The sequence below is a fragment of the Rhinopithecus roxellana genome, chromosome 9, assembly GCF_007565055.1.
Source record: "Rhinopithecus roxellana isolate Shanxi Qingling chromosome 9, ASM756505v1, whole genome shotgun sequence".
Classification (NCBI taxonomy): domain Eukaryota; kingdom Metazoa; phylum Chordata; class Mammalia; order Primates; family Cercopithecidae; genus Rhinopithecus; species Rhinopithecus roxellana.
In genome coordinates, this window is record NC_044557.1 from 88,092,398 (window position 1) to 88,119,032 (window position 26,635).

Consider the following 26,635-nt stretch of genomic DNA (forward strand, 5'->3'; position numbering starts at 1 on the left):
CACACTTTCAATTAATTAATAGAATATTATTAGTTAAAATATTATTTTGAGCATTTACTGTTTTCTGTCTCCCATATTAAGTTCTTGCACACATTATCTAATTTGCTCTTCACTAGCACCCTACCAGGAATCTATTAGTTTTCCCTCATTTTATAGATAAGCTAACTTAGGCATAGAGAGATAAGTAATTGGCCCAAGATTAGGTAGATTGTGAATGGTGGTTCTAGGGTTTGAGCCCAGACTGTTAGACTCTAGATATTAAATCATGTGATATTTAATCATGTCCATCTTCATAGGATCTAAAACTTTTTGAAAAATCTCTGTTGTTTATTTGAGTCACTGGAAACCTCAGAATTATCCCCGATCCCCTCTTCTCTCTTACATCTACGTTAGTGACTGATTTCTACAAACTGTGTCTTTGCGTTTTTTGCCTCTTCCCCTTCTTCCACTGCCTGCAAATATGTCCTAATTGTTTCTTATCTAGACAGAGCACAGACTCCCAACTTTCTTAATTTTTTCTGATCCTCTTCCCCCTGCTCCATCTTCACCTAAGGCTAATTTGAGGTGCTGAATCTTAAAATTATCATCATAACAAACAAGAGAGACCTTCATACTGCTTTATGACTCTGAGTCTAAGCTTAGCTTCAACCTTGTACTTTCTGCTAGAATCATATCAGTTTTATTTTTCCCTTCCGCAATAGGTTTTTCCTTATCTAGGTGCCTGGAGTTTTCACCTGTGTGTCTATCTGGCTAACTGTATATTTTAAACAATAGGATTATTTTTTACATGATGTTTTTCTTAACTGACCCCAGAATGATGCAGACATCTTTCTTTGTGCTGCAATAGCATTTATGTGTAAATTTATCATAGCACTTATCAGACTCCTAAAATCATTAGTCTGTGCGCTGCCTCGCATGCTAAACTACAAGGATCTTTAACCTAAAGTCATATACAAATAATATTTTCATTTCCTAGTAGAGTTCTGCTTGGTACTTAGTCCAGAAACAATGCCCAATAAGTGATTCTTGAATAAATGCATACATGCACCATGTTAAGCATGCTGTGTGCATGTATTATACTTAATTTTAAAATATGGCTATTCATAATAACATGAATCATAATTATTCTTGATAGAATTGTTTATTACCTTTGTATAGAAATAGTAATAGCATTTGCATCAGGGAAATGGCAGAGCAGTTCCCAAGAGGAGATGGACTCTCATTTCCTGGGATCTCTGTTGAGAAAAAACAAGGGGCAATCACCTGGCTGTCTGCACAATGGATTTGGTAAGGTGAAGGCATAGAATATAGATGCAGTTGTGTTGGGATGGGAGACTGGTGTCAGGGACAGAACAGGCTGGATTTGGAGAAATTAGGTGAACGTGAAACCACAGGAGGATGATCAGGCTTTGGTCCCTGAGTTAGAAAGGCTCCCACAACAAAGCCATCTTGAACACCATCAAAAGTTATGTTGAATCCAGTTGGGTTGGGAGCAGACTTCCAGCCACAAGTCTTCAAAGCTATAGAAGCTCTCCTATCCATCAAGCTCTCCTGTTCATTGTGGGTGCCTCCTTGATAGTGTCCTCTAAGTGGGTTCCAGCCTACTAGAGCTTGCTGCTTCCTCTCTACTCCTGAGTTTGTTGGACTTTCCCTCCTTTGTACAACCCCTCAGTCCATTTTCATTTATTTTTACTTCTTGCATCATTCTAGTGCTTAAATTCATCCTTCTCTTTCTTAAATCTATAAACAGCAATTTGCAAGGGAGATAAACTTTCTCCACATCTGATCCTTAACAAGCTAAAATTCTATCTCCAAAAGCTATTTCTGCCAGATCTGAGAGCCAAGTCTTAAAGCAGTCAAAGACATCAAGTTAAAAAAATAAAAAAAGAAATTACATAAAATTGAAAACAACACACGGAATTTAGCCATCCTCTCCCATTCCTCCATCTGTTTGTCTCCTGTAACTCTGGACTGTGGTCTAATTATGAGGGAAAATGAGATGACAAGCTGTTGGCATTATAATGATATTAATAGAAAGAATTAACACTACTAATGACAATAAGACTTATTACTTAATTCACATGGCTACTATTTATGTAGTGATCATGCAGTACGCTTAATACATATCAGACATTTAATTTATTCTATAATTTGGTCTTTTCAACAATCATATCCAGCAGGTGGTATCTCATTCCAATATCGTTTTTGTAGTTCTATTCAGCGTTTTCACATGAAGGCGGGAACTCTCAGGAGTCACTTCTTAGCCACGATCTCAGAGTTTACAATTTACAAAGCCAGTGTATAAATCTAGGGTGACCCTGATGGTGGAGCTCATGTTCATTTCACTTAACAGACAATGTCTCATGTTGTAAAAAATATCACACATAGTGATTATTTAGTAATTTTTAAGAAACGTGCACACATTAAATTGGAGACTGGTATTTTTGTTTTAAATCGGACCTTCAAGCCACACTATGAAAATAAAGACATTCATCAGAAAGGTGTTTATGGTTTTATAATGATCTGACCACTACATTGCTTGTTCAGTTTGAGTTGTGTAATGTTGTTCCCAATTAGATTAAATATTAAGAATCCAATTTGCCAACTGCTAACAAAATTGCTGAACATTGCACACAGTCAGGGGAATTGCTTTTAATGACGAACAAATGGAAGTAAAATGCTAGAAAATGAAAGTGCCATCTATAAATGTTTTAATAGATAGATTCAGCATTTTCAAATGTGGGTTGTTAAGTATTCTCCACACTGGAATGATGTGTAGACTTGAGTTGCCTTAATTAAAGAACTACTGTCTGCAGAGTCATTGTGAGCAAATCCAGTTGTGAAATGGCCTATGCATATCATCTGTCTATAATCCTGAAAAGCAAAAGGCAGAGGGGCAGCTGTGTTTGTGAGACTACAGGGAAATGGGGCCTTAGTTTCCTCTTGTTTCCTTTCTGTGCCTCAGTCTCTTCACGGCGGGGAAAAGCGGGGCACAATTTGTATAGTGCAGTTGCCAGTGTGATGGTCAGCAACATCACTCTACCCGCTGAGTCCTCTAAAGCATCCCTCTTTCTACTTTAGAGTTCTTCCCGAGGGCTGTCACTCCCCCTACACCTGCAGTGAGGGCTGCACACCTTTCTTCTATGTACTCATAGCACAAATACCTGTTTTGTGCCAGGTGTCCATCCTTTGTCAGGCTCTCCCGTAAGCACTTGCTTACACTATCTGCCCTAGTTGCTCCTCGCCACGTTGCTAATAGATAATTGCTATTTTATTGTATTTATTTATTTGAGACAGTCTCTCTCTGTCACCCAGGGTGGAGTGCAGTGGCTGCATCTCAGCTCACTGCAACCTCCACCTCCCAGGTTCAGGAGATTCCCCTTCCTCAGCCTCCTGAGTAGCTGAGATTACAGGTGTGCACCACCACGCCTGGCTAATTTTTGTATTTTTAGTAGAGATGAGGTTTTACCATCTTGGCCAGGCTGGTCTTGAACTCCTGACCTCAGGTGATCTGCTTGTCTCTGCCTCCCAAAGTGCTGGGATTACAGGTGTGTGCCACCATGCCTGGACTTATAATTGCTATTTTATAGTGAAGGCAATAAATGATTGCAGATGTGCTGCATATATATCCATGGTATATGCCATATAGAAGGTGTTCACAGCATTCAGCAGCATACTAGCAAATAACAGTCAGTAAGTGCAGAGCAGCATTAAATAGAAGTCAAATGCCCCAGTCTCAATTTTAAAATATTGCAATGCAGTATAAATACTGTCACTTCAGCATGGCCATATATTTAACAACTTGATCTTAAACCCTGTGCAAATGCAGCTACCAAAACCATGCAATGATATTTGAATGTAACGTGGTTGTTGACATGATCCAAATTTTACTTAAAACATGCTCAGATTATTTGTGGGCTATTAATTTTGATGAATGATTTTGTAGGAAACTGTTGATTCTTGACACTGTCTGAGAGATCAACCCCTCTCTCTCTGCATCTGTAGAATGGGACTAATAGTAATACATACCCTATAGAGTTTATCTTAAAGTCCCAGGTAAGCTATAATTTATTATGCAAATACTATTATTTTGGTTTCTATGATTGCTATAGTTATTTGAATAAGAGCCAGACCTATTTTGAGCTGCTTTCCTATAGAATTAAATATTCTGATATGACAGGGTTCCCTAAGTGGTCTCCCATGTGGCTTCGTGATCCCTCAGAACAGCCTGATGTGTTTTCTGCAGGAGCCAAGACAGAGATAACGTTAGCACTGAGCATCTTTTATAGAATGGCAAAAATTGGTGGTGATTAGGAGCATGGCTCTGGGATCAGGTACACCTCATTCAAATCACAGCCATGCCCCATACTGATGGTCCAATTTTGAGACAGAAAGGCCATTTCTGCTCCCCCACCCCACATTGAATATGTTTCTGAATGAATGCCCTGTGAGGCTCAGGTAAGGAAGTTTATGAGGAGCTAAATAGGTGGGTGTATGCTTGGTATCAGAACACAGAATATGTTTCCCATGCTTGTCTGTTCTGATCTACTTTCTGGATTCCCTACAGACTGCACCATGTGTAGAAAGCCTATTGACATGGTTTGGCTCTGTGTCTGCACCCAAAGTCGAATTATAATTCCCAATGTTAGGGGGAGGGACCTGGTGGGAAGTGACTGGATCATAGCGATGGATTTCTCCCATGCTGTTCGCATGATAGTGAGTTCTCACAAGATTTGATGGTTTAGAAGTGTGGGGCGCGGCCGGGCGCGGTGGCTCAAGCCTGTAATCCCAGCGCTTTGGGAGGCCGAGACGGGCGGATCACGAGGTCAGAAGATCGAGACCATCCTGGCTAACATGGTGAAACCCCGTCTCTACTAAAAAATACAAAAAACTAGCCGGGTGAGGTGGCGGGCGCCTGTAGTCCCAGCTACTCGGGAGGCTGAGGCAGGAGAATGGCGTAAACCCGGGAGGCGGAGCTTGCAGTGAGCTGAGATCCGGCCACTGCACTCCAGCCCGGGCGACAGAGCGAGACTCCGTCTCAAAAAAAAAAAAAAAAAAAAAAAAAAAAAAAAAAAAAAAAGAAGTGTGGGGCGCTTCCCTCCCTTACTCTGTCTCTTCTGCCACTATGTGAAGAAGGTGCTTGCTTCCCCTTCACCTTCCACCATGATTGTAAGTTTCCTGAGGCCTCCCAGTCATGCTTCCTGTTAAGCCTGCCAAACTTTGAGTCAACTAAACCTCTCTTCTTAATAAATTACCCAGTCTCAGGGAGTTTGTTACAGCAATGCAAGAATGAACTAATACACCCATCAAGAATAGTAGGGGGAGAGACAAAGACCAAATTCATACAAGAGATCTTAGAACTCACAATAAGAGAGTCATAGCTGCTGACTCTGTGCCTGCTCCAGTGTCAGCTGAAGGAATTTAATGCCTTGTATAATTATAATTAGAAAAGCATGGAAGTTGAAATCTCTAAGGCACCATAGTGAACCGCTGCAACTTTCAAAGTAGAAACAGACACAATGGTCACAACGTCCAGAGGCACCGAGACTGATAGCTTACTTATTCTGCAGACATGTCTGATTTGATGATCTTGGACTAGCCTCTCAGAGATGGGAGTAATCATTGCTTAACCCTTCACACTCTACATAATTAATCCTATTTATCTGATGGCTGTTTCTTCTTACTCTTGCTGTTTTCATTATCTCTTTTCCCATTGTCTTGCCCTCAGTTGAGAAGCCACCCTTCTATTTGGGGACTTTAATTCTGGTGAATTCAGAATAGTCCCATGTGGGATAAAGAGCTTGGCTTTTGAGTCAGACTGTGCTGTTTTGGAATGCCAAATTTGTATCTTAGCAATTGTGGGACTGGGGGCCATTGACTTAACCTCTCTTGGCCCATTCCACTTATATAAACTTATACCATGATTACAACTTTCCTAAGGGTTTGAGGGACCAGAAACCAGAGCCAGTGAGAAGCCAGAGTCACAGAGAAAGGCCTCCCTGTATCTCCCTGAAGGGCACACTATCACATGGTTTGGACATAGCTAATATGATGCTAGTTTCCTAGGAATTGATTCTTGATCAACATGCTATGCCCAACTCTCCATGACCTGACCTGATTCAGTCTGTCCATTGAGTTTCATCTCCTCCTTCTCCCCTGGATTCTGGCAGCCCACATCTGATTCTATCTCCCTGCACTTTGTTATTTTACTTACTCTATGCCCATGTTTATGATGGCTTCTGTGCTTCTCACACCCTTCTCTTATCCCTTATGTATCTACCTATGCCTTCAAGATCCAACTGCAGCAGCATCTCTCCAGGAAGCCTTTTTCTACCCCTACCTGTTAAATGGCTCTGGGTGCCCCATCGCACACTCTCTACATCCTATGGTTTCCTTTGGTATCATATTTACCACATTGTGCTGCAATTATGTGTTTGTGACTCTGATTTCTTCAATTTGGGTATATTCTCCTCCAGTTGAGGACAGTATTGGTTAACCTCTGGAGCTCAAGTGTTCACCACAGTGATGGGCACACAGGAAGCACCAAAAAACCCCAGCAGTTAGGATCATGAGGATAAATGGTACTGACCCCATTGATTGCTGAGGAATATTCAGAAACCCAACCACAATGCTTCTAATGTGAAAATATAGTTCTCTAAAGTCAAACAGATTAATAACACCAATTTATGTATTCATGCAACATGCATCATAGGTATTAAGGTAATTTATAAGATGGTTATGAATTATTCATAGTCAATATATCAACTTATCTAACTAATAATGAGTTATTTTTTAAAAGTTCTGAATAGGTCAGAATCTCTTGGCAATATAAGAATTGACTAATTGACTAGTTTACTAAATAAAATATCACTTAAGTACATCAGTGAAAGGATTAATATGGAATTCCTACCAATAATAATCATAATCAGAAGACTAACGTTTGTCATGCTTTCTGATGGCAAAGAACTGTTTCCCCTTTGTCCTCACTCTTGCCTTCTGAGGGCAGCAAAGTCTCTGTCCAAAGGGAGTAGCAAAGCCTGGACTTGCCCCTGGGTCTTTCCTCTAATTCTAAATCTGCTGATATTTTTGTGGGACTCTGTTTCTTTGCCTCACAAAATATATTTTTAAAAATCACCTTGCAATCATTTTGAGATAAACGGGATCAGAAAGAATATTTTTTTCAAATGCTGTATCAAACAAGACTTAGAGAGGAAAGACAACAATATTTAGGAATAAGAAATGAAAACCATGAGCCAAAAAGATTGTTGAGGTCTGATTTTCAGCCACATAATTTGTACCTGCCTTCTGGATCACAATGGAATAGCTGAGACTTCCAGAGGTATTCATTTAGGCTAATGATTTTCTATTTTTTTTTTTTTAATTTTTAGAATCCAGCATATAAAAGTGCCATAAACAAAACAGATTTGTTGAAATGGGAGCACCACCCACTAACCTATTCGAACCGTCTACCCAACACTGACCAACTCTCCTGTGTGCCACCCCCCCCCAACCCCAATTCCTGAGCACCCTGGGTGACAGGAGGCTTCTGAGGCAGTCTGTCCACAGTGGATTGCTGATAACCTCAGTGGCCTCATCATCCAAGGAGATTGAATCTGAAGTTGGGTGTGAAGCAGCACTGAAAAACAATACCTTCTTTTCCCCAAGTGAGTGCTGAACCAATTGGATAGGACCAATTACAGATTTTTGTTTATGTCTTTGGGCAAAAAGATACATGAGTAGTGAGCTCTGGATTTAACTACTTACCCATCCTGGTATGGCAGTGCTAGCAGCTACCAGCCTTTATTGCAGAATGCCTCCTTCACCAGGCTACCCCAGGGTGAGAGTGATGGAGATTGACACCTTTGAGGAAGAACAAAGCAGACTTGTTTCTTAATCAAAACTCAACATTTGCCCAATAAATGAGCAGAGAAAGGCCAGGATTATTATGCTAATGGGTGTCCCTCCGTGTTGAAAAGGCATTAAGAGTGGAAAATTCGCCTTCTCACCCACAGTATGTGCCTTCCTGTAATGCCCATCCATTGGCTCTAACTCCACTCCGTGGGATCTTATGCAATGAGCTCTCCCTCAGGAGCCTTCAGAAAGCTGAGGGCATCTCTCAAGCTTCACAGAGACCCTCATCTTCTTTAAGTATTGTTTCAGGCGGGATGCGGTGACTCACGCCTGTAATCCCAGCATTTTGGGAGGCCGAGGCAGGCAGATAATTTGAGGTTGGGACTTCAAGACCAGCCTGACCAACATGATGAAACTCCATTTCTACTAAAAAACACGAAAATTAGTCTGGCATGGTGACGGGAGCCTGTAATCCCAGTTACTTGGGAGGCTGAGGCACTTGAACCTAGGAGGCAGAGGTTGCAGTGAGCCAAAATTGCACCACTGAACTCCAGCCTGGACAACAAAGCAAGACAAGTCTCAAAAAAAAAAAGAAAAAAAAAAGAAAAAAGAAAAACAAACAAACAAACAAACAGAACACACACACACACCCCATACACAAAAAGTATTGTTTCAGGCTGGACGCGGTGGCTCAAGCCTGTAATCCCAGCACTTTGGGAGGCCGAGATGGGTGGATCACGAGGTCAGGAGATCGAGACCATCCTAGCTAACCAGGTGAAACCCCTTCTCTACTAAAAAATACAAAAAAAAAAAAAACTAGCCGGGCGAGGTGGTGGGCGCCTGTAGTCCCAGCTACTGGGGAGGCTGAGGCAGGAGAATGGTGTAAACCCGGGAGGCGGAACTTGCAGTGAGCCAAGATCCCGCCACTGCACTCCAGCCTGGGCGACAGAGCGAGACTCCGTCTCAAAAAAAAAAAAAAAAAAAAAAAAAAAAAAAAAAAAAAAAAGTATTGTTTCAGTCAACCACACAGAGTTATTGCCAACTATGTTAAAGTAGCTGAGAATAGAAGATGATCAATATTTTCTCCCTGCTTTCCATGAGGGACACAGTAGTACAACAGATTTATAGAGGGAGAAGAACACAAAACTGAGTTTATTTCTCATGTGGACAGAGCCATGTAGATGTCTCTGTGATCACTCAACAGTCACTTTTAGGATCCTTTGATGCTGGAGCCATGCGTAGGTGGAGACGATGCTGGAGTCGTGTGTAGGTAGAGGGGATGATAGAGTTCTGGGTAGGTGGAGGGGATGCTGGTGTTGTGTGTAGGTGGAGGGGATGGTGGAGTTCTGTGTAGGTGGAGGGGATGATAGAGTTGTGGGTAGGCGGAGGGCATGCTGGAGTTGTGTGTAGGTGGAGGGGATGATAGAGTTGTGTGTAGGTGGAGGGGATGATGAAGCCCTGGGTAGGTGGAGGAGATGGTAGAGCTGTGCATAGGTGGAGGGGATGATAGAGCTGTGTGTAGGTGTAAGTGGAGGGGATGATAGAGCTATGGGTAGTGAAGGGGATGCTGGAGCCTTGCATATGTGGAGGCGATAATGAACTGTTCTTTGGTGGAGGTGCTGCTGGAGTCCTGGGTATGTGGAGGGGATGCTGAAGTATGCTTGGACGGTGGGGATGCTGGAGCTGTGTGTAGGTGAAGGGGATGCTGGAGTCTTGTGTAGGTGGAGAGGAGATGCTGAGCTGTGTGTAGGTGAAGGTGCTGCTGGAGCTGTGTGAAGTGGGAGGGCAGCAAGACCATACATGCATAATGAATGGAGCAGATACCTGGGTCAGAACATGACCTTGACTCAGGTTTCTCAATTGCCTTCCCACTCCTACCCCCACCCCGCGGTTCTAGTCCAGCAGCTCCTGCTCTCTTTTTCTCATACTCAGATACACTCCCTGGAATGTCAATGAGGAGACAACATGGGTACCTTTGACTCCAGTGGTATTAATAGAAAAAGCCATTTTTGAATTTCATATTTTAAATTTTTGATGAGAAGTACTTGCCGTTCAACTCAAAGCTGGTCGCCACAATCCAGAGTACAGGGACACATAATTTAGGTATTGCTGACTAAAAGCTCAGCAATTTGTGGCTGACAGAGAAGGTATTAAAGAGCCAGAACGGTAAGCGATTTTCCCAGATCGCAGCTAGTTAGCGGCAAAGCTACAGCTGGCACAAGAGGCTTTGCTTCTCTTTGTAATTGATGAAGCTGGTTTCCTTTTTAAACCTGGGCCTTGACCTGAGTTAGAAGTTCAACTCGACTGTTTCCTAGATGTGTGAACACAGGCAAACTATCTAAACTGCCTGAAGCTCAGTTCAAAGAGGAAGTTCAGCATCGAGATGAAAAAGTAGGGGGTCTTCCAGCAGCACATCATGTCTGGATTCTTGAGCTGCCGCTTTCTTGCCGTGAGACCTGCAAACGTTATTTATCCTTTTAAGGTTCACTTTTCCACTCTCCAAAATGGGTGTAAGTACTCAGGCTTGTTGCATAGGATTGGCAAGAGAATTAAATGCTTAATACACAGAAAGCACTTAATTCCTGACATTTAAGAGTCAAATAGTAAGTGTTAGCTGTTTTTTATGATGATACTGTTTTGTTATCAGTGAAAAGGGGATAATGTAAAACTCACTGAATCACCAAGAAGAGAAATCCAGGAACTAAGAATAGCACCAGGCACGCAGCAGACACATAATGAACACTACACTGTTAATAACATTATAGATTTTGAGGTCTGATCAACCTTAAATTTCTTTTTTCAGTAAACCTCTGGAATATTGGAAGCCAATTCCATTTATGAGTTCCTCCGTAATTGTAACACAAACAATGTATTGATATTTCTCGTTTAAAAATATGTCTTGCTTTTATGGGTCTCTTTGAATCATGTTGGAAAGTTATCAGTATTTATCCCAGGCTGAGTTAAAATCGGGTTACCTACATATTCCATATAAAGTATAAACAAGTACATTTCTATAGGACATACATTTCTGTAGCATCATTATTACTGTAATCTAGGAAATCCTAATCCAAATCCCAGCATTGTGTGGATGTTCCCCGATTCTAAAGTGGGAGGTGGTGAGGGTAAGGTGGACCCTGGGGCCAGGCCTGTATACATCAGGTCTACACTGTCATGCCATTGGGGTGCCCTGTAGAGGATGCTATGACTCACTCATTCATTCATTCTTTCTCTGTGTATTCAGTGAAATCAGGTGCCAATTGTTTCAGTCTCAAAGACAACCTGAAAAATAAAACTAAAAAGTAAAAAAGTCTTTTTACTCCCAAAGCGTTCAGAGAGTATTGGAATGAGAGATACAGGAAGAATTGGTCTAACGAAGTATGCATGAGGAAGGGATGATTGGAGAATGTCACAGAGGAGGTGACATTTGACCTGCGTCTTGGTGATGAGTAGGGTTAACTCGGAAAGACGTTTCCAGCAGCAAGAGTACAGGCCCTGTAGAGAAGTGCCACAAAAGTCCCAGAGGAAAACAAGAGATAGCAGGTGAGTCTGGGAATGTGATGCATTAAGGCAGCAGTCCCCAAACCTGGGACACAGGCTGGTCCTGGCCTGTGGCCTGTTAGGAACTGGGCTGCATAGTAGGAGGTGAGTGACAGGTGAGCCAGTGAAGCTTCATCTGTATTTACACCTGCTCCCCATCACTCACATTACCACCTGAGCTCTACATCCTGTCAGGTCAGTGGTGGCATTAGATTCCCAACATGAACCCTATTGTGAACTGTACATGGGAGGGATCTAGGTTGCTCACTTCTTTTGATAATCTAATACCTGATGATCTGTCCCTGTCTCCTGTCACCCCCAGATGGGACCGTCTAGTTCCGGGAAGCTTAGGGCTATCACTGACTCTACGTTATGGTGAATTGTATAATTATTTAATTGTACATCACAATGTCATAATAATAGAAATAAAGTGCACAGTAAATGTAATACTCTTGAATCATCCCAAAACCATCCCCCACAACTTCAGTCCGTGGAAAAAATCGTCTTCCATGAAACCAGTCCTTGGTGCCAAAAAGGAGGGGGACTACTGCTTTAAGGTGTAAAGTCCTTGAATGGCAAACAAAAGAATTCGAATTTTATCTTACAAACAGTGGATAATGATATGACCCGCTTGCACAGACAGGCGCTGCAGTGGAAGGTAAGATCAGAACAGCAAGACACGTTAGATGGATGTGTTTAATAATTCAAGTAAGCAATAGAGACGACTCAACCTCGGGCGGAGGTAAGAGAATTTTAGAGGTAGAACCATCAGGACGTTCTGACAGATGCTCAAAGTGAGAATGAAGTCTGGAATCTGGAAGAACTTGTTGTGTTCTTGGGTGTTGGGAAAAGTGGGGTCCGTTAAGGAAGACCAGAAGGAAAAGAAGGATCTGGTGAGCTCCATGTAAGATGGCTTTGTGACAGCTTGGCAAGCCAGCCAATCGGAAGTTTAGACAATAGAGATCTAGAGTCCAGTGCAGGAATTAGATGTAGAGATGCAGATTTGAGAGACACTTGCAAAAAGGAAAGAGTTGATAACAAGCTTAGCTATGTCTGATTTGTATATACTCTGTTAGGAAATAAATGAAGTAGAAAGTAAAACATCTTAGCTAACAGTTATCAAGTACTAAACTGTATGTAAACCAAGCACTCCATAAGCATTTTAACTAACTTTATCCTGACTTTCCTCGTTAGGAAACTGGCATTTCCTACGTTAAAGGTCTAGCTCAGGCAACTTGCTAGTGAGGGTGCCACTGTGAGCGAGGTACAGGCCTGTTTGACTCCAGATTCTGCCTTCAAAACCAAACTGTTTCCCTGTGGAGCTCCCCACTAAGTTAAAATTCATTCTTAGGCTTCTAAGTGGATCACTGTTGAATCTTAAGCTGCACCATCCATAGACACGTTCACCGAGGCCGTCAATGAGCATGTCCTAAGTAAGCAAAAGTTCCTCTTAGTGTGCACTGACTTTACACTGGAACATTACATAAGTCTGCATTTTGCTGGAATAATCTCATTTAATCCTTAACAGCAACCCTCTGACGCTGATTTCAGAACTGTGCCCTCTTTTCAGGTGATGAACCTGCTGTGTGGGGAGGGGAAGAAACCTCCCCAAGGTGACATTGGTAGGAAGTGGGAAAGCAAAAACGAAGACTAATTGGGCATGGCTCATGCCTGGAATCCCACTACTTTTGAGAGGCGGAGGAGAGAGGATCACTTAAACCTAGAAGTTCAGAAGCAGTCTGGGCAACATCGTGAGACCTCATCTCTACAAAAAAGTTAAAACGTTAGCCAAGTGTGATGGCACATGCCTGTAGTCCCAGCTACTCAGGAGACTGAGGTGGAAGGATCACTTGCTCCCAGGAGATCGAGGCTGCCATGAGCCATGATTGCGCCACTGCACTCCAACCTGGGTAACAAAGCAAGGCCTTATCTCAAGCAAAACAAACAAACAAACAAAAAACAGACTGTTTGCCCTGTATCTCATGCTGCAGACTCCATATTTAACCATACAAATATTTTCCCATTTGCAGTGGACTTACTTCGGTCTCAGAAGGGGAGAGGTGCCTTTTTTTTTTTTTTTTTTTTTTTTTTTTTTTGAGACAGTTTTGTTCTTGTTGCCCAGGCTGGAGTGCAATGGCATGATCTTGGCTCACCACAACCTCCACCTCTCAGTTTCAACCGATTCTCCTGCCTCAGCCTCCTGAGTAGCTGGGATTACAGGCATGCACCACCACTCCCGGCTAATTTTGCATTTTCAGTAGAGACGGGGTTTCTCCATGTTGGTAAGGCTGGTCTCGAACTCCCGACCTCCTGTGATCCGCCCGCCTCAGCCTCCCAAAGTGCTGGGATTACAGGTGTGAGTCACTGTGCTCAGCTGAAAGGTGCCTATTTTTTGTCCTGCTTCTGTTGTGGGACAGGCCCAGGCCAGGGACCTTCTATCTGCGAGTTCATTCACAATGTAGTGATCTGCCTGCCTGCTTGATTCTTGTTTTATTATTTAGGGTTTTCATTTCAGATTGCTGGAAAGACTTGCTAAAATGTTACTGCTTTGTGCTAGGGAAATGGCTCAAGGTTTTTCCATGCTCTTCATGCAATTCTAATGGACGCACACTGGCCCGTCCACTCTGACACTGACTCTGCAGGTCTGCAGGACTGACAAATGGGATTTTCTGCAGTGCATCGCACACTTTCAATATGTCGTGCTGCTGAGCAATTTATGAAGAATGGAAGGTTTATTTTTGTTTTGTTTTGTTTTGTTTCATTTATAATACTCTCTAGCCATAAATATTTTTTTCAGGATTTCTCTTTGGATTAGCATTTTGACTTATTATTTCAATAATCATACTGAATCAGCCTCGTGAAGATTCCCCAAAGTTTTCTTTAAGTGTCTCTTGAAAAATCTCTATGACATTGGTGTCTAGTTTTAAAAGTCAAACTTGATAAGAGACTTCATAGATTCCTTGCCTTCTTTAATATGTCCTGAAGCTTTGCAGAATGAGACCAGGGTGATGACCAGGGTGATGGGACAGTGGAGCTGTGGCAGGTAGCGGGACCTGAAAATGGGATTCTCAGGACTGCTTGAGGCCAACTGGGGATTCATGACTACTGTATTCGGTGCCTTTGTTAATCCCCTTTCTGCTTTCATTTCTGCTTAGTCACAGCTGTCAGAGACACTGCAGGACTTGAATGCCTCAGTCAAAGCAAGCGGAGCTTTGTCCAGCGTGTGTTCTCTGCCAGGCCTGGTTTCAGAGGCAGGTGTGGCATGCCGAGAAAGGGCAACCTCGCTTCAGCCCTGAATCCTGAGAAGCATTTCTGCTGCTGGCAAGCAGAGTGACCTTGCACATGTCACTCAGTTCTTTGAGTCATAGTCTTTTGATCTATGAAATGGAAATAAGAGTTTCTATTATTATTGTTTGATCTGGTCAGAACGAATTCCAATGTTTGGTGATAAAAGCAAGAAACAGAGAAATGTCTGGAGCATTCTCCAACTTGTAAGTGTGACTGTGCATGTTTTCAAGACATACACACATATAGTAAGTATGTATACATATACTAGAGCATAGATGGGCAGTATTCCAGAAGAATCCACAAGAAAAAAAAATTATTAGACTATGGGGAATGGGACACTTCATGTTGTGTTTACTTTGATGATATTGGTAGGGTTTTGTTTCACCATATGTATATTCTATTTTAAAAATCAAAATGAGAGTATCTGCCTTTCATGGTGCTTGCTGAAGATCAAAGGAGATAAAGTACAATAGGACTATCTAGATGCTTCATAAGCAGTGACTTCTTTCCTGCTCCACAGATCTGGCTGGTCTGATGTGCTCCGTGCTGCATACAAGCTCTCCTCGACTTTCTACAGCTGTACTGGCTTCTTTGTATTAAACCTTAATATAATAGGAAAGTTGAGAAATGTGAATACATGGGTTACCCTGAATGCAGACAGGGCAGTTGGTTTAGAACCAGTTTTCTGGTTCTAAAATGGACAAGTCTTCTGATTCCAAAACCTGCTGAATGTCTTAAATTCAAATCAGAAAGAATTTAACAAGCTTTTAATCCAAGGCCAGGTTTCAGAGCTGAGAAATGCGAGCCATGGAGGGTAAAGTTCTGCAGAGGGTCTCTCTCCTGTACTCTGTGGTGTGATGTCCAGCCCTGCCTTCAGACCTGAGCCATTCGCTCTTCACACTGCTGGGAATGTTGGTGGCCAACAGCAATTTAGCTAAGTATGGAGACTGCCCTATCTGGAGAGAGCTGCTCCCCCAAGGTCACACTTCCCTGCTAGGGTGATATGGTTTGACTCTGTGTCCCAACCCACATCTGATCTCGAACTGTAATCCCCATGTGTCAAGGGAAGAACCTGTAATCCCCACATGTTGAGCGAGGGGGTGATTGGATCATTGGGGCAGTTTCCCCGCTGCTGTTCTCATGATAGTGAGTAAGTTCTCATGAGATCTTATGGTTTCATAAGTGTTTGGAAGTTCCTCCTTTGCATTTCTCTCTCCTCATGCCTTGTAAGATGTGCCTGCTTCCCCTTCCTTCATGATTGTAAGTTTCCTGAGGCCTCTCCAGCCATGGGGAACTGTGAGTCAATAAAACACCTTTCCTTTATAAATTTCCCAGTCTCAGGTATTTCTTTATAGCACTGTGAAAGCGAACTAATACATAGGGTAACCCACACCAAGTACTGATCAGTGAACGGGTACAAAGACCTGGTCCTTGCCCCAAGGCCGGGTAACTCTGCAGGCCCAGCACTCCCCACGGCATCAGCTGAGGTCTCTGTTGCACCCGCAGGACAACGCAGTGCAGTTCCTCCACCCGTCCTGCTTTACAGCTGCACAGATGTTGCTCCTGAGAGCACAACTCAGTGACCCTCTCCTGGTTTCTCATAGTCTCTCACTTAAGACAGTATCAGAGGTAGATGGCGGCAGGCCTGAGACTTCTATCCGTTTCCTAATTTGTAGCACCTTGCATCACACGTGACAATCATTGTGGTATGGTGGTTAGAGAGGGTATAATAGTGCCCGTCATTATCTGCCTATACAACACCCTTGGGAGTGCAGATGATGTGCAGATGTGTGTCGACTCCAGGAGACTTGCCCAGCCCACGTTGGATCAGCTCAGCCCTATTGGATGGCAGCTAGGAGAAAGGAGACCAAGCAAGGCAGGAGGCTCTCTGGTCATTGGCTGTGCAGACTCACTCACAAAAGTCAAAGTGAAATGCCACCAATTCCTCACCTGGTGTTTCTTCCAGCAGGCAAGCAAGGCAGCCTGGGAACATGAAGAGCCACTGCCTCCTCCCATCACGGCCATGTGAGCAGTAGATGGGCACCAGGGCACTACTCAAGACTCCCACCTATGTGCCCAGGCCTTTTCCCACACAATTCCTTTCTCTGCTCTAAGAACAAATCTCTCTTGAAATTCACCTCAAGACATCCTTCTCTGTTGAGTTGGCAAGAAAGGACCATCCTGTTCATTCCTTTTCATCATGCCTAGGTCTCCAAGTGCACTGTAGACTTAGGTGTCTTTTCCTCATTGGACAAACTAGTTTGTAATTCTACCAGTTTAATCCATTCTATTTCTACAAACAAAATATAGTGTTACAGTGTTGTGATACTGCATGCTCACATGCAGAGCTGTTTACAGGTGTGTGCAGAGCTGTTTACAGGTGTGCTTTCAGCATTGGTTACTTAACCTCACAACTTCTTTCTACATTACAATGACACTTTCTTTTCCTCCTTTTCAGCATGACCTACTGCTCACTCACCTGCTGCAAAGGACTTTCTAAATTTCTTCTCTCTCTATGAAAAGGAGCCCACAGCCACCTGTCCCATGGCCTCTATAGTGTACCCTGCAGTGGTGGGGAAAGGAGGTTTGTGTTAGTCCGTTCTCAGGCTGCTAATAAAGACATACCCAAGACTGGGTAATTGATAAAGGCAAGAGGTTTAATGGACTCACACTTCCACATGGCTGGGGAGGCCTCACAATTATGGCAGAAGGTGAAGGACGAGCAAAGTCATGTCTTACATGATGACAGGCAAGAGAGCATTTGCAGGGGAACTGCCCTTTATCAAACCATCAGATCTCACGAGACTTATTCACTGTCATAAGAACAGCATGGGAAAAACCCGCCCCCATGACTCAATTACCTCCCACTGGGTCCCTCCCATGACACGTGGGGATTATTACAATTCAAGGTGAGACTTGAGTGGGGACACAGAGCCAAACCATATCAGCTTGTAAGTGGGGCCACTTGGTTGTCTCAAACCTGTGAGGCCAGTGTCCTAATCACCTTCACGATCATTTATTATTATTGTGATTATCGTTGCTATTTTATTATTTTAATCTGAATATAAGACAAAGGTGTGGCAGATTTCAGTGTTTTCTTACCTAGAGGGATAAAGAAGCGATTGCAGCTCAGGACTCTCTTTTTCTTGGAATCTTCAACCATGTTCCAGTTTTACTCAGGATGGGGTCTGCTTCCTTCCCTGAACCTCCAAACATTTGTGAATGTGGGTGCGGGCAGATGGAGCATCAGGGCCCTGTGCTACCTGGGCCGGGTGCAGTATGCCTCAACCCCTGTTTCTGTTTCACTCCGTAGGGAAGCTTCTACATCACCTCCGAGAACTGCATGCAGCACGCACACAAGTGGCACCGAGACCTGTGCCTGTTGCTCCTCCACGCTTATCGGGGACTCCGTCTCCACTTCCTGGTGATCATGCGGGACATCCCGGAGCTGCCACACACGGAGCTGGGTAAGGGCCCAGGACAGGGGCAAGCCCATCCCAGCAGCCCATGTGCCTCCTCCAGACAAGGGATGGGGAAAAGCAGGCATGCTTTTGTAAATGTCACAGGAATAACACTGGTCCAGGTAGGTTTGGGCTGTGATTTTCATTATTCTAGCAGGAGAGGATCTGGGAAATGCAAATACAGTAAGAGAAGACACATGCTCTTTAAGGCACATTCATTCACTCACGCATTCATCTGCTAGACATCTATTACCTATTACACACCTGCCACCCCACTGCATAATTTTAGGTTGCTTTCTAGAGGAAAATGCTAGTTTATAGCCTTTTCTTAATTAAGCTGTAATTATGGAATTGTAACTTACAAGAGTGTAAAACAATCCTCAAAGAACTATATATATACACATATGCATCTATATATGCTTGATCTGGATGATTATAGACACTTCTTAGTATCCATTACATTTGGTTATCTTGGGATCAATTGACTTTTGCACATGGATTTTCCAAAGATGAGACAACATGGAAATCAGTGGGCTTGAATCTCTGTTGATTGACAGACGGTGGTCCTGAAACTCAGAGAGGTAAAAGCGTTGCTCAGCATCACACAGTGATGTGTGACAGATCCATGACAGAAGCTCAGGGATCCTGTGCTGATCCCTTGGGGCAGAGTCCTCTATATCATGTCACACTCAGTAACAACAGGTGATATGTCCTGGTTCTGCTCAAAGTTCTCTAATAAGGCCTCATTGCCTCTAGAACAGAGGGCAAGTCCTCAGCCTGCTTTTCAAGGATAACACCCATTTCAACATCAGAACCCTGCTAGGTACCTTGACTTCCTTATCTTTACCCCTAGACCTCAACTGCTGAGATAACTGTGGTTTTGGCTGGGTCAATGGCCTTGTTCATTGTTTGTTGCTGCACTGAAATCATCACGTAAAAAAGGTGTATTTGCGTATTTTGCTTCCCAGCTAGACTGAGGCCTTTGAGAGCTGATTCCCCTCAGATCCCTGCTGTACTCTCTCTGGTATGTAGAGTAAAGGAGTAGGTACAAGGTTACAGTTGTTGAATTGAATCCGGAGCCTTCTTACCATAAGCTTTATCAGCTCTCACATCTTAGACAAATCCTGTACTCAGGCACTACTCTTTGAATCATGCAATCATTGAATTTTTTTCAAGTTCAAATCTTATGCATGCAGGCAAGACATGTACAGAATCAGAAGGACTTTATATAGCTCAAATGAAAAAAATGGAGATTTTTCAGTGGCTGTTGGATTCCTGATATAACTTTTAATATTATATTTTATTCAAAGGAGCTGAATTTATTTGTTCATTCACACCCTCATCACATTTTACTGGACATGTACTATGTGTCAGATTCTGTGCTAGACACTGAGAATACATAGCCATGAATAGTGTATCAAAAGTTCATTTTGCCTTGTGGAGTTCAGGGACCTGAGTTCAGCAGTGAAGTAGAGAGGTATCTACTAATTAGATCATCAGCAAGGACCGTCAGTTGCTAGGAGATTGTTTCCACTCACCTAGGCAAGCATGCTTTAATTAAAATCCATGCCAGAGCCATGTACAAATGACTGACCATAGCATCATGGAACCAGAGGAGAGTTCAAACCCAGTCACAACTGTGACCATGAAAACAAATGGCCAGAGGCCACCTGGTTTCTGTTAATAAGATGGCCACGTTCTTCAGTATCAGAGCCGGTGGGGCTGAGCAGGAGGTTCTCAGGGCTTCTGATATTTTATCTTTAAGATAGAGATTCAAATCCATGTTCTGTATATGATGCACAGATGTATCTCTCTCTCTCTCTCTCTCTCTCTCTCTCTCTCTCTCTCTCTCTCTCTCTCTCTCTCTCTCTGTGTGTGTGTGTGTGTGTGTGTGTGTGTGTGTGTGTACCTGCAAAAATAGAAATAAACGTGGAATCTCTCTGGGCCACACAAGTGCTGTATGAATTTGGGACGTGCTGCTTCTCATAACTGTGTGCATGGGGTGATATTGGCTTTTATCTAGTACTCAGTTCATGGCTCCAATCAGGTTTATTCTCCTGATAAGCACAATTCCATTGGGAAGTTAGAATAGACAGAAGGTCCTCAGCAATGTGTTGGTCTCTGTGACTTTAATGCCAATGTGGAACTTTGCTTTTTCATTTAATAGCAACTGCTGCGTTTCACTATGTGTTCGTTGAATCATACAGTTTATTTTTTCTTTCTAGAGGCCCTTGCTGTTGAAGAAACACTTTCTCAGCTGTGCTCAGAGCTGCAGGTAATTGGAGAGCTGGCGCTGGGGCCTGAATGAATGGCAGTAGTTTTGCAAGACAAATACAGTTGCTTGCTTGCTATATAAAAAAGAAGTGAAAAGACATCACTTGTGACTTCACTCTAGATAACAAGCTGGAGAAATATTCTTACATTCTGTTACCCTACATCACTGTGTTCTATAAGTATGTGCCTTGTTAGATATTTTGGAAAAACTAAACGTGTTCACAGATTTTTGTTTCCCTGAAGCTTAGACAACACATATGTATTTGTCCATTACCCATCCATTGAACAAACATTTGTTGACTAGTAACTCAGTGCTTCTCACTGTGGATGACAGAATCTTGTACCTGTGCACAGATGGCCTCAGACATGGCAGGGATGCTAGAGTCAGTGATGACAATGAAAACAGTCATGTGCATTTGCCAAAAAAACCTCATCAAGCGTGCATTAAGAGTAAAGGCTGAATAAATATTTGACAAATGCATGCTGCTGCTATTTACTATCTCTGGAACACTTTTACATCCCCCTTGTGTTGGATATCTGGGTGAGTACTCTTATTTTTATATGAAGAACAGGCAAATTAAGGTTGGAAAGAAGTCTATACCAGGGTGACTAACACAGCTAATTAGTACTAGAAGCAGGACTCAAACTCTCATCCCCAAACTGACATCTCTGTCTGTTAAACCAGTGTTTCTCAACCCTGGCTGTACCTTAGAATCATCCTTGGAACTTTAACGATGCATCTTTGCCTGAGCCTGGATGCCCAAACTTCCTGAAACAGAAGATCTGGGATTGGAGTTCAGATACTGTGTTTTTATTCAAAGCTCCCCAGATGAATATTATGTGTAGCCAGAGTTGAGAACCCCTGCTTTAGAGCATGTTAGAAAGTTCATAAAATCCATTCTCACAGTGGATGCAGAGGAGATCCCTGGAGAGGGCAGAATGCGGAGGCAGAGACCGAGGAGGGTGTTGGAAGCTTAGAGCTGGATGGTCTTCGGGGAGGGGCCATTGGACTGCAGCCTGGGAGAAGGGGTGGGGCTTGGCTTGTGGCAATAACAGGGAAACACATGCCAAGCACTGATTATCATAAATGCACGGTCAGCAGACTGTAGGAAGGCAACACAGGAGTCCATTTGGAGAGTGTGTAAGAGCCACTGAGATGAGTCAAAGACCTAATGTCCACACTTGGGGGCTCATATGCTCTGACTCTGATGCAGTATTGATGATGTGTGTCTGAGTGGGCAGCTGAGTAGACAGGAGGCCCTGGGCTCCAGATGGCTACAACTCTCATCCCTCCCTGAGTGAGCCTCAATGCACCCACTGCGTTAGGCAGGGACCAGAAGCTTCAAAGCCATGCTGGCCTGGGTTTAAATCCAGGCTCTGAGCTTCTCTTTGGAGCAGTTGTGGGACCTGAGACAATGGGCTCACCCTTTGGGGCCTGCGACTCCTTATCTACATAGAAGGTTTGTTCCGAGAGGACCACTAGAGAGCTCAAGCAAGGACCCTCCTAAGTGCTCTGCTCAGGGGGTCTGCTCTTCTCTGGTGAGATGGCCTCTCCTTCCAGGGTTGGCTCGGGCTGCCTCAGGCTCCATTCCCTGAGGGCCTGGCCAGAGCCACGTACCTGTGGAGGTGCAACTCAGCATCCCAAGGGGAAACTGCTTTACTCTGTAAATTATCAGAAATTTAGTTTTAGCAATTGAAACAACAAGGAACACAGGAACAGGCAGCTTTCCAATTCAGCTTTTCCATTTCCCATCACGAGATCAGGCTGAAGAGCTGATTCGTGACGATTTGACTATTTGTCAATACCCCCACTCTCTTTCCTTCTGGGTGTGGCCTGCAGGTTCTCTGTGTTGGTCTCTGTGCCTGTTATGTTCAGGTTTCCAGGGGCTTCTCTTCCCTAGTCCAGGATCACCATAGCACCAGCATCACCGACTTATATTTAATCAGCAGGGATTCTCAGCCTAGCACAGTTCTAAGTGCTTGTCAATAAAATCCCCTTTAATCTTTCTTTTTTTTTTTTTTTTTTTTTTTTTTTTTTTTTTTTTTTTTTTTTTTTTTTTATTTTTTATTATACTTTAAGTTCTAGGGTACATGTGCATAACGTGCAGGTTTGTTACATATGTATACTTATGCCATGTTGGTGTGCTGCACCCATCAACTCGTCAGCACCCATCAATTCATCATTTATATCATGTATAACTCCCCAATGCAATCCCTCCCTCCTCCCCCCTCCCCCCTCCCCATGATAGACCCCAGTGTGTGATGTTCCCCTTCCCGAGTCCAAGTGATCTCATTGTTCAGTTCCCACCTATGAGTGAGAACATGCGGTGTTTGGTTTTCTCTTCTTGTGATAGTTTGCTAAGAATGATGGTTTCCAGCTGCATCCATGTCCCTACAAAGGACGCAAACTCATCCTTTTTTATGGCTGCATAGTATTCCATGGTGTATATGTGCCACATTTTCTTAATCCAGTCTGTCACAGATGGACATTTGGGTTGATTCCAAGTCTTTGCTATTGTGAATAGTGCCGCAATAAACATACGTGTACATGTGTCTTTGTAGTAGACTAATTTATAATCCTTTGGGTATATACCCAGTAGTGGGATGGCTGGGTCATATGGTACATCTAGTTCTAGATCCTTGAGGAATTGCCATACTCTTTTCCATAATGGTTGAACTAGTTTACAATCCCACCAACAGTGTAAAAGTGTTCCTATTTCTCCACATCCTCTCCAACACCTGTTGTTTCCTGACTTCTTAATGATTGCCATTCTAACTGGTGTGAGATGGTATCTCATTGTGGTTTTGATTTGCATTTCTCTGATGGCCAGTGATGATGAGCATTTTTTCATGTGTCTGTTGGCTGTATGAATATCTTCTTTTGAGAAATGTCTGTTCATATCCTTTCCCCACTTTTTGATGGGGTTGTTTGTTTTTTTCTCGTATATTTGTTTGAGTTCTTTGTAGATTCTGGATATTAGCCCTTTGTCAGATGAGTAGGTTGCAAAAATTTTCTCCCATTCTGTAGGTTGCCTGTTCACTCTGATGGTAGTTTCTTTTGCTGTGCAAAAGCTCTTTAGTTTAATTAGATCCCATTTGTCAATTATGGCTTTTGCTGCCGTTGCTTTTGGTGTTTTAGACATGAAGTCCTTGCCCATGCCTATGTCCTGAATGGTACTACCTAGATTTTCTTCTAGGGTTTTTATGGTATTAGGTCTAACATTTAAGTCTCTAATCCATCTTGAATTAATCTTCGTATAAGGGGTAAGGAAAGGATCCAGTTTCAGCTTTCTACTTATGGCTAGCCAATTTTCCCAGCACCATTTATTAAATAGGGAATCCTTTCCCCATTTCTTGTTTCTCTCAGGTTTGTCAAAGATCAGATGGCTGTAGATGTGCGGTATTATTTCTGAGGACTCTGTTCTGTTCCATTGGTCTATATCTCTGTTTTGGTACCAGTACCATGCTGTTTTGGTTACTGTAGCCTTGTAGTATAGTTTGAAGTCAGGTAGCGTGGCGCCTCCAGCTTTGTCCTTTTGACTTAGGATTGTCTTGGCAATGCGGGCTCTTTTTTGGTTCCATATGAACTTTAAAGCAGTTTTTTCCAATTCTGTGAAGAAACTCATTGGTAGCTTGATGGGGATGGCATTGAATCTATAAATAACCTTGGGCAGTATGGCCATTTTCACGATATTGATTCTTCCTATCCATGAGCATGGTATGTTCTTCCATTTGTTTGTGTCCTCTTTGATTTCACTGAGCAGTGGTTTGTAGTTCTCCTTGAAGAGGTCCTTTACATCCCTTGTAAGCTGGATTCCTAGGTATTTTATTCTCTTTGAAGCAATTGTGAATGGAAGTTCATTCCTGATTTGGCTCTCTGCTTGTCTGTTGCTGGTGTATAAGAATGCTTGTGATTTTTGCACATTAATTTTGTATCCTGAGACTTTGCTGAAGTTGCTTATCAGCTTAAGGAGATTTTGGGCTGAGACGATGGGGTTTTCTAAATATACAATCATGTCATCTGCAAACAGGGACAATTTGACTTCTTCTTTTCCTAACTGGATACCCTTGATTTCTTTCTCTTGCCTGATTGCCCTAGCCAGAACTTCCAACACTATGTTGAATAGGAGTGGTGAGAGAGGGCATCCCTGTCTTGTGCCAGTTTTCAAAGGGAATTTTTCCAGTTTTTGCCCATTCAGTATGATATTAGCTGTGGGTTTGTCATAAATAGCTCTTATTATTTTGAGGTACGTTCCATCAATACCGAATTTATTGAGCGTTTTTAGCATGAAGGGCTGTTGAATTTTGTCAAAAGCCTTTTCTGCATCTATTGAGACAATCATGTGGTTCTTGTCTTTGGTTCTGTTTATATGCTGGATTACGTTTATTGATTTGCGAATGTTGAACCAGCCTTGCATCCCAGGGATGAAGCCCACTTGATCATGGTGGATAAGCTTTTTGATGTGCTGCTGAATCCGGTTTGCCAGTATTTTATTGAGGATTTTTGCATCAATGTTCATCAGGGATATTGGTCTAAAATTCTCTTTTTTTGTTGTGTCTCTGCCAGGCTTTGGTATCAGGATGATGTTGGCCTCATAAAATGAGTTAGGGAGGATTCCCTCTTTTTCTATTGATTGGAATAGTTTCAGAAGGAATGGTACCAGCTCCTCCTTGTACCTCTGGTAGAATTCAGCTGTGAATCCATCTGGTCCTGGACTTTTTTTGGTGGGTAGGCTATTAATTGTTGCCTCAATTTCAGAGCCTGCTATTGGTCTATTCAGGGATTCAACTTCTTCCTGGTTTAGCCTTGGGAGAGCGTAAGTGTCCAGGAAATTATCCATTTCTTCTAGATTTTCTAGTTGATTTGCGTAGAGGCGTTTATAGTATTCTCTGATGGTAGTTTGTATTTCTGTGGGGTCAGTGGTGATATCCCCTTTATCATTTTTTATGGCATCTATTTGATTCCTCTCTCTTTTTTTCTTTATTAGCCTTGCTAGCGGTCTGTCAATTTTGTTGATCTTTTCAAAAAACCAACTCCTGGATTCATTGATTTTTTGGAGGGTTTTTTGTGTCTCTATCTCCTTCAGTTCTGCTCTGATCTTAGTTATTTCTTGCCTTCTGCTAGCTTTTGAATGTGATTGCTCTTGCCTCTCTAGTTCTTTTAATTGTGATGTTAGAGTGTCAATTTTAGATCTTTCCTGCTTTCTCTTGTGGGCATTTAGTGCTATAAATTTCCCTCTACACACTGCTTTAAATGTGTCCCAGAGATTCTGGTATGTTGTATCTTTGTTCTCATTGGTTTCAAAGAACATCTTTATTTCCGCTTTCATTTCGTTATGTACCCAGTAGTCATTCAGGAGCAGGTTGTTCAGTTTCCATGTAGTTGAGCGGTTTTGATTGAGTTTCTTAGTCCTGAGTTCTAGTTTGATTGCACTGTGGTCTGAGAGACAGTTTGTTATAATTTCTGTTCTTTTACATTTGCTGAGGAGTGCTTTACTTCCAATTATGTGGTCAATTTTGGAATAAGTGCGATGTGGTGCTGAGAAGAATGTATATTCTGTTGATTTGGGGTGGAGAGTTCTATAGATGTCTATTAGGTCCGCTTGGTGCAGAGATGAGTTCAATTCCTGGATATCCTTGTTAACTTTCTGTCTCGTTGATCTGTCTAATGTTGACAGCGGAGTGTTGAAGTCCCCCATTATTATTGTATGGGAGTCTAAGTCTCTTTGTAAGTCTCTAAGGACTTGCTTTATGAATCTGGGTGCTCCTGTATTGGGTGCATATATATTTAGGAGAGTTAGCTCTTCCTGTTGAATTGATCCCTTTACCATTATGTAATGGCCTTCTTTGTCTCTTTTGATCTTTGATGGTTTAAAGTCTGTTTTATCAGAGACTAGGATTGCAACCCCTGCTTTTTTTTGTTCTCCATTTGCTTGGTAGATCTTCCTCCATCCCTTTATTTTGAGCCTATGTATGTCTCTGCATGTGAGATGGGTCTCCTGAATACAGCAGACTGATGGGTCTTGACTCTTTATCCAGTTTGCCAGTCTGTGTCTTTTAATTGGAGCATTTAGTCCATTAACATTTAAGGTTAATATTGTTATGTGTGAACTTGATCCTGCCATTATGATATTAACTGGTGATTTTGCTCGTTAGTTGATGCAGTTTCTTCCTAGCCTCGATGGTCTTTACATTTTGCCAAGTTTTTGCGATGGCTGGTACCG

The 26,635-nt window shown here is 42.7% G+C and overlaps 1 protein-coding gene across 4 annotated transcripts in view; it reads left to right on the plus strand.

Moving 5' to 3' along the window:
• FAM135B (family with sequence similarity 135 member B) overlaps positions 1-26,635 on the plus strand; it is a 366,985-nt gene that overhangs the window by 275,638 nt on the left and 64,712 nt on the right. For all 4 annotated transcript variants that reach the window (XM_030937787.1, XM_030937788.1, XM_010364503.1 and 1 more), the window contains 2 exons: positions 17,990-18,143; positions 20,363-20,412. In XM_030937787.1, the coding sequence (XP_030793647.1) occupies positions 17,990-18,143; positions 20,363-20,412 (204 nt within the window). The remainder of the gene's footprint in view (positions 1-17,989; positions 18,144-20,362; positions 20,413-26,635) is intronic.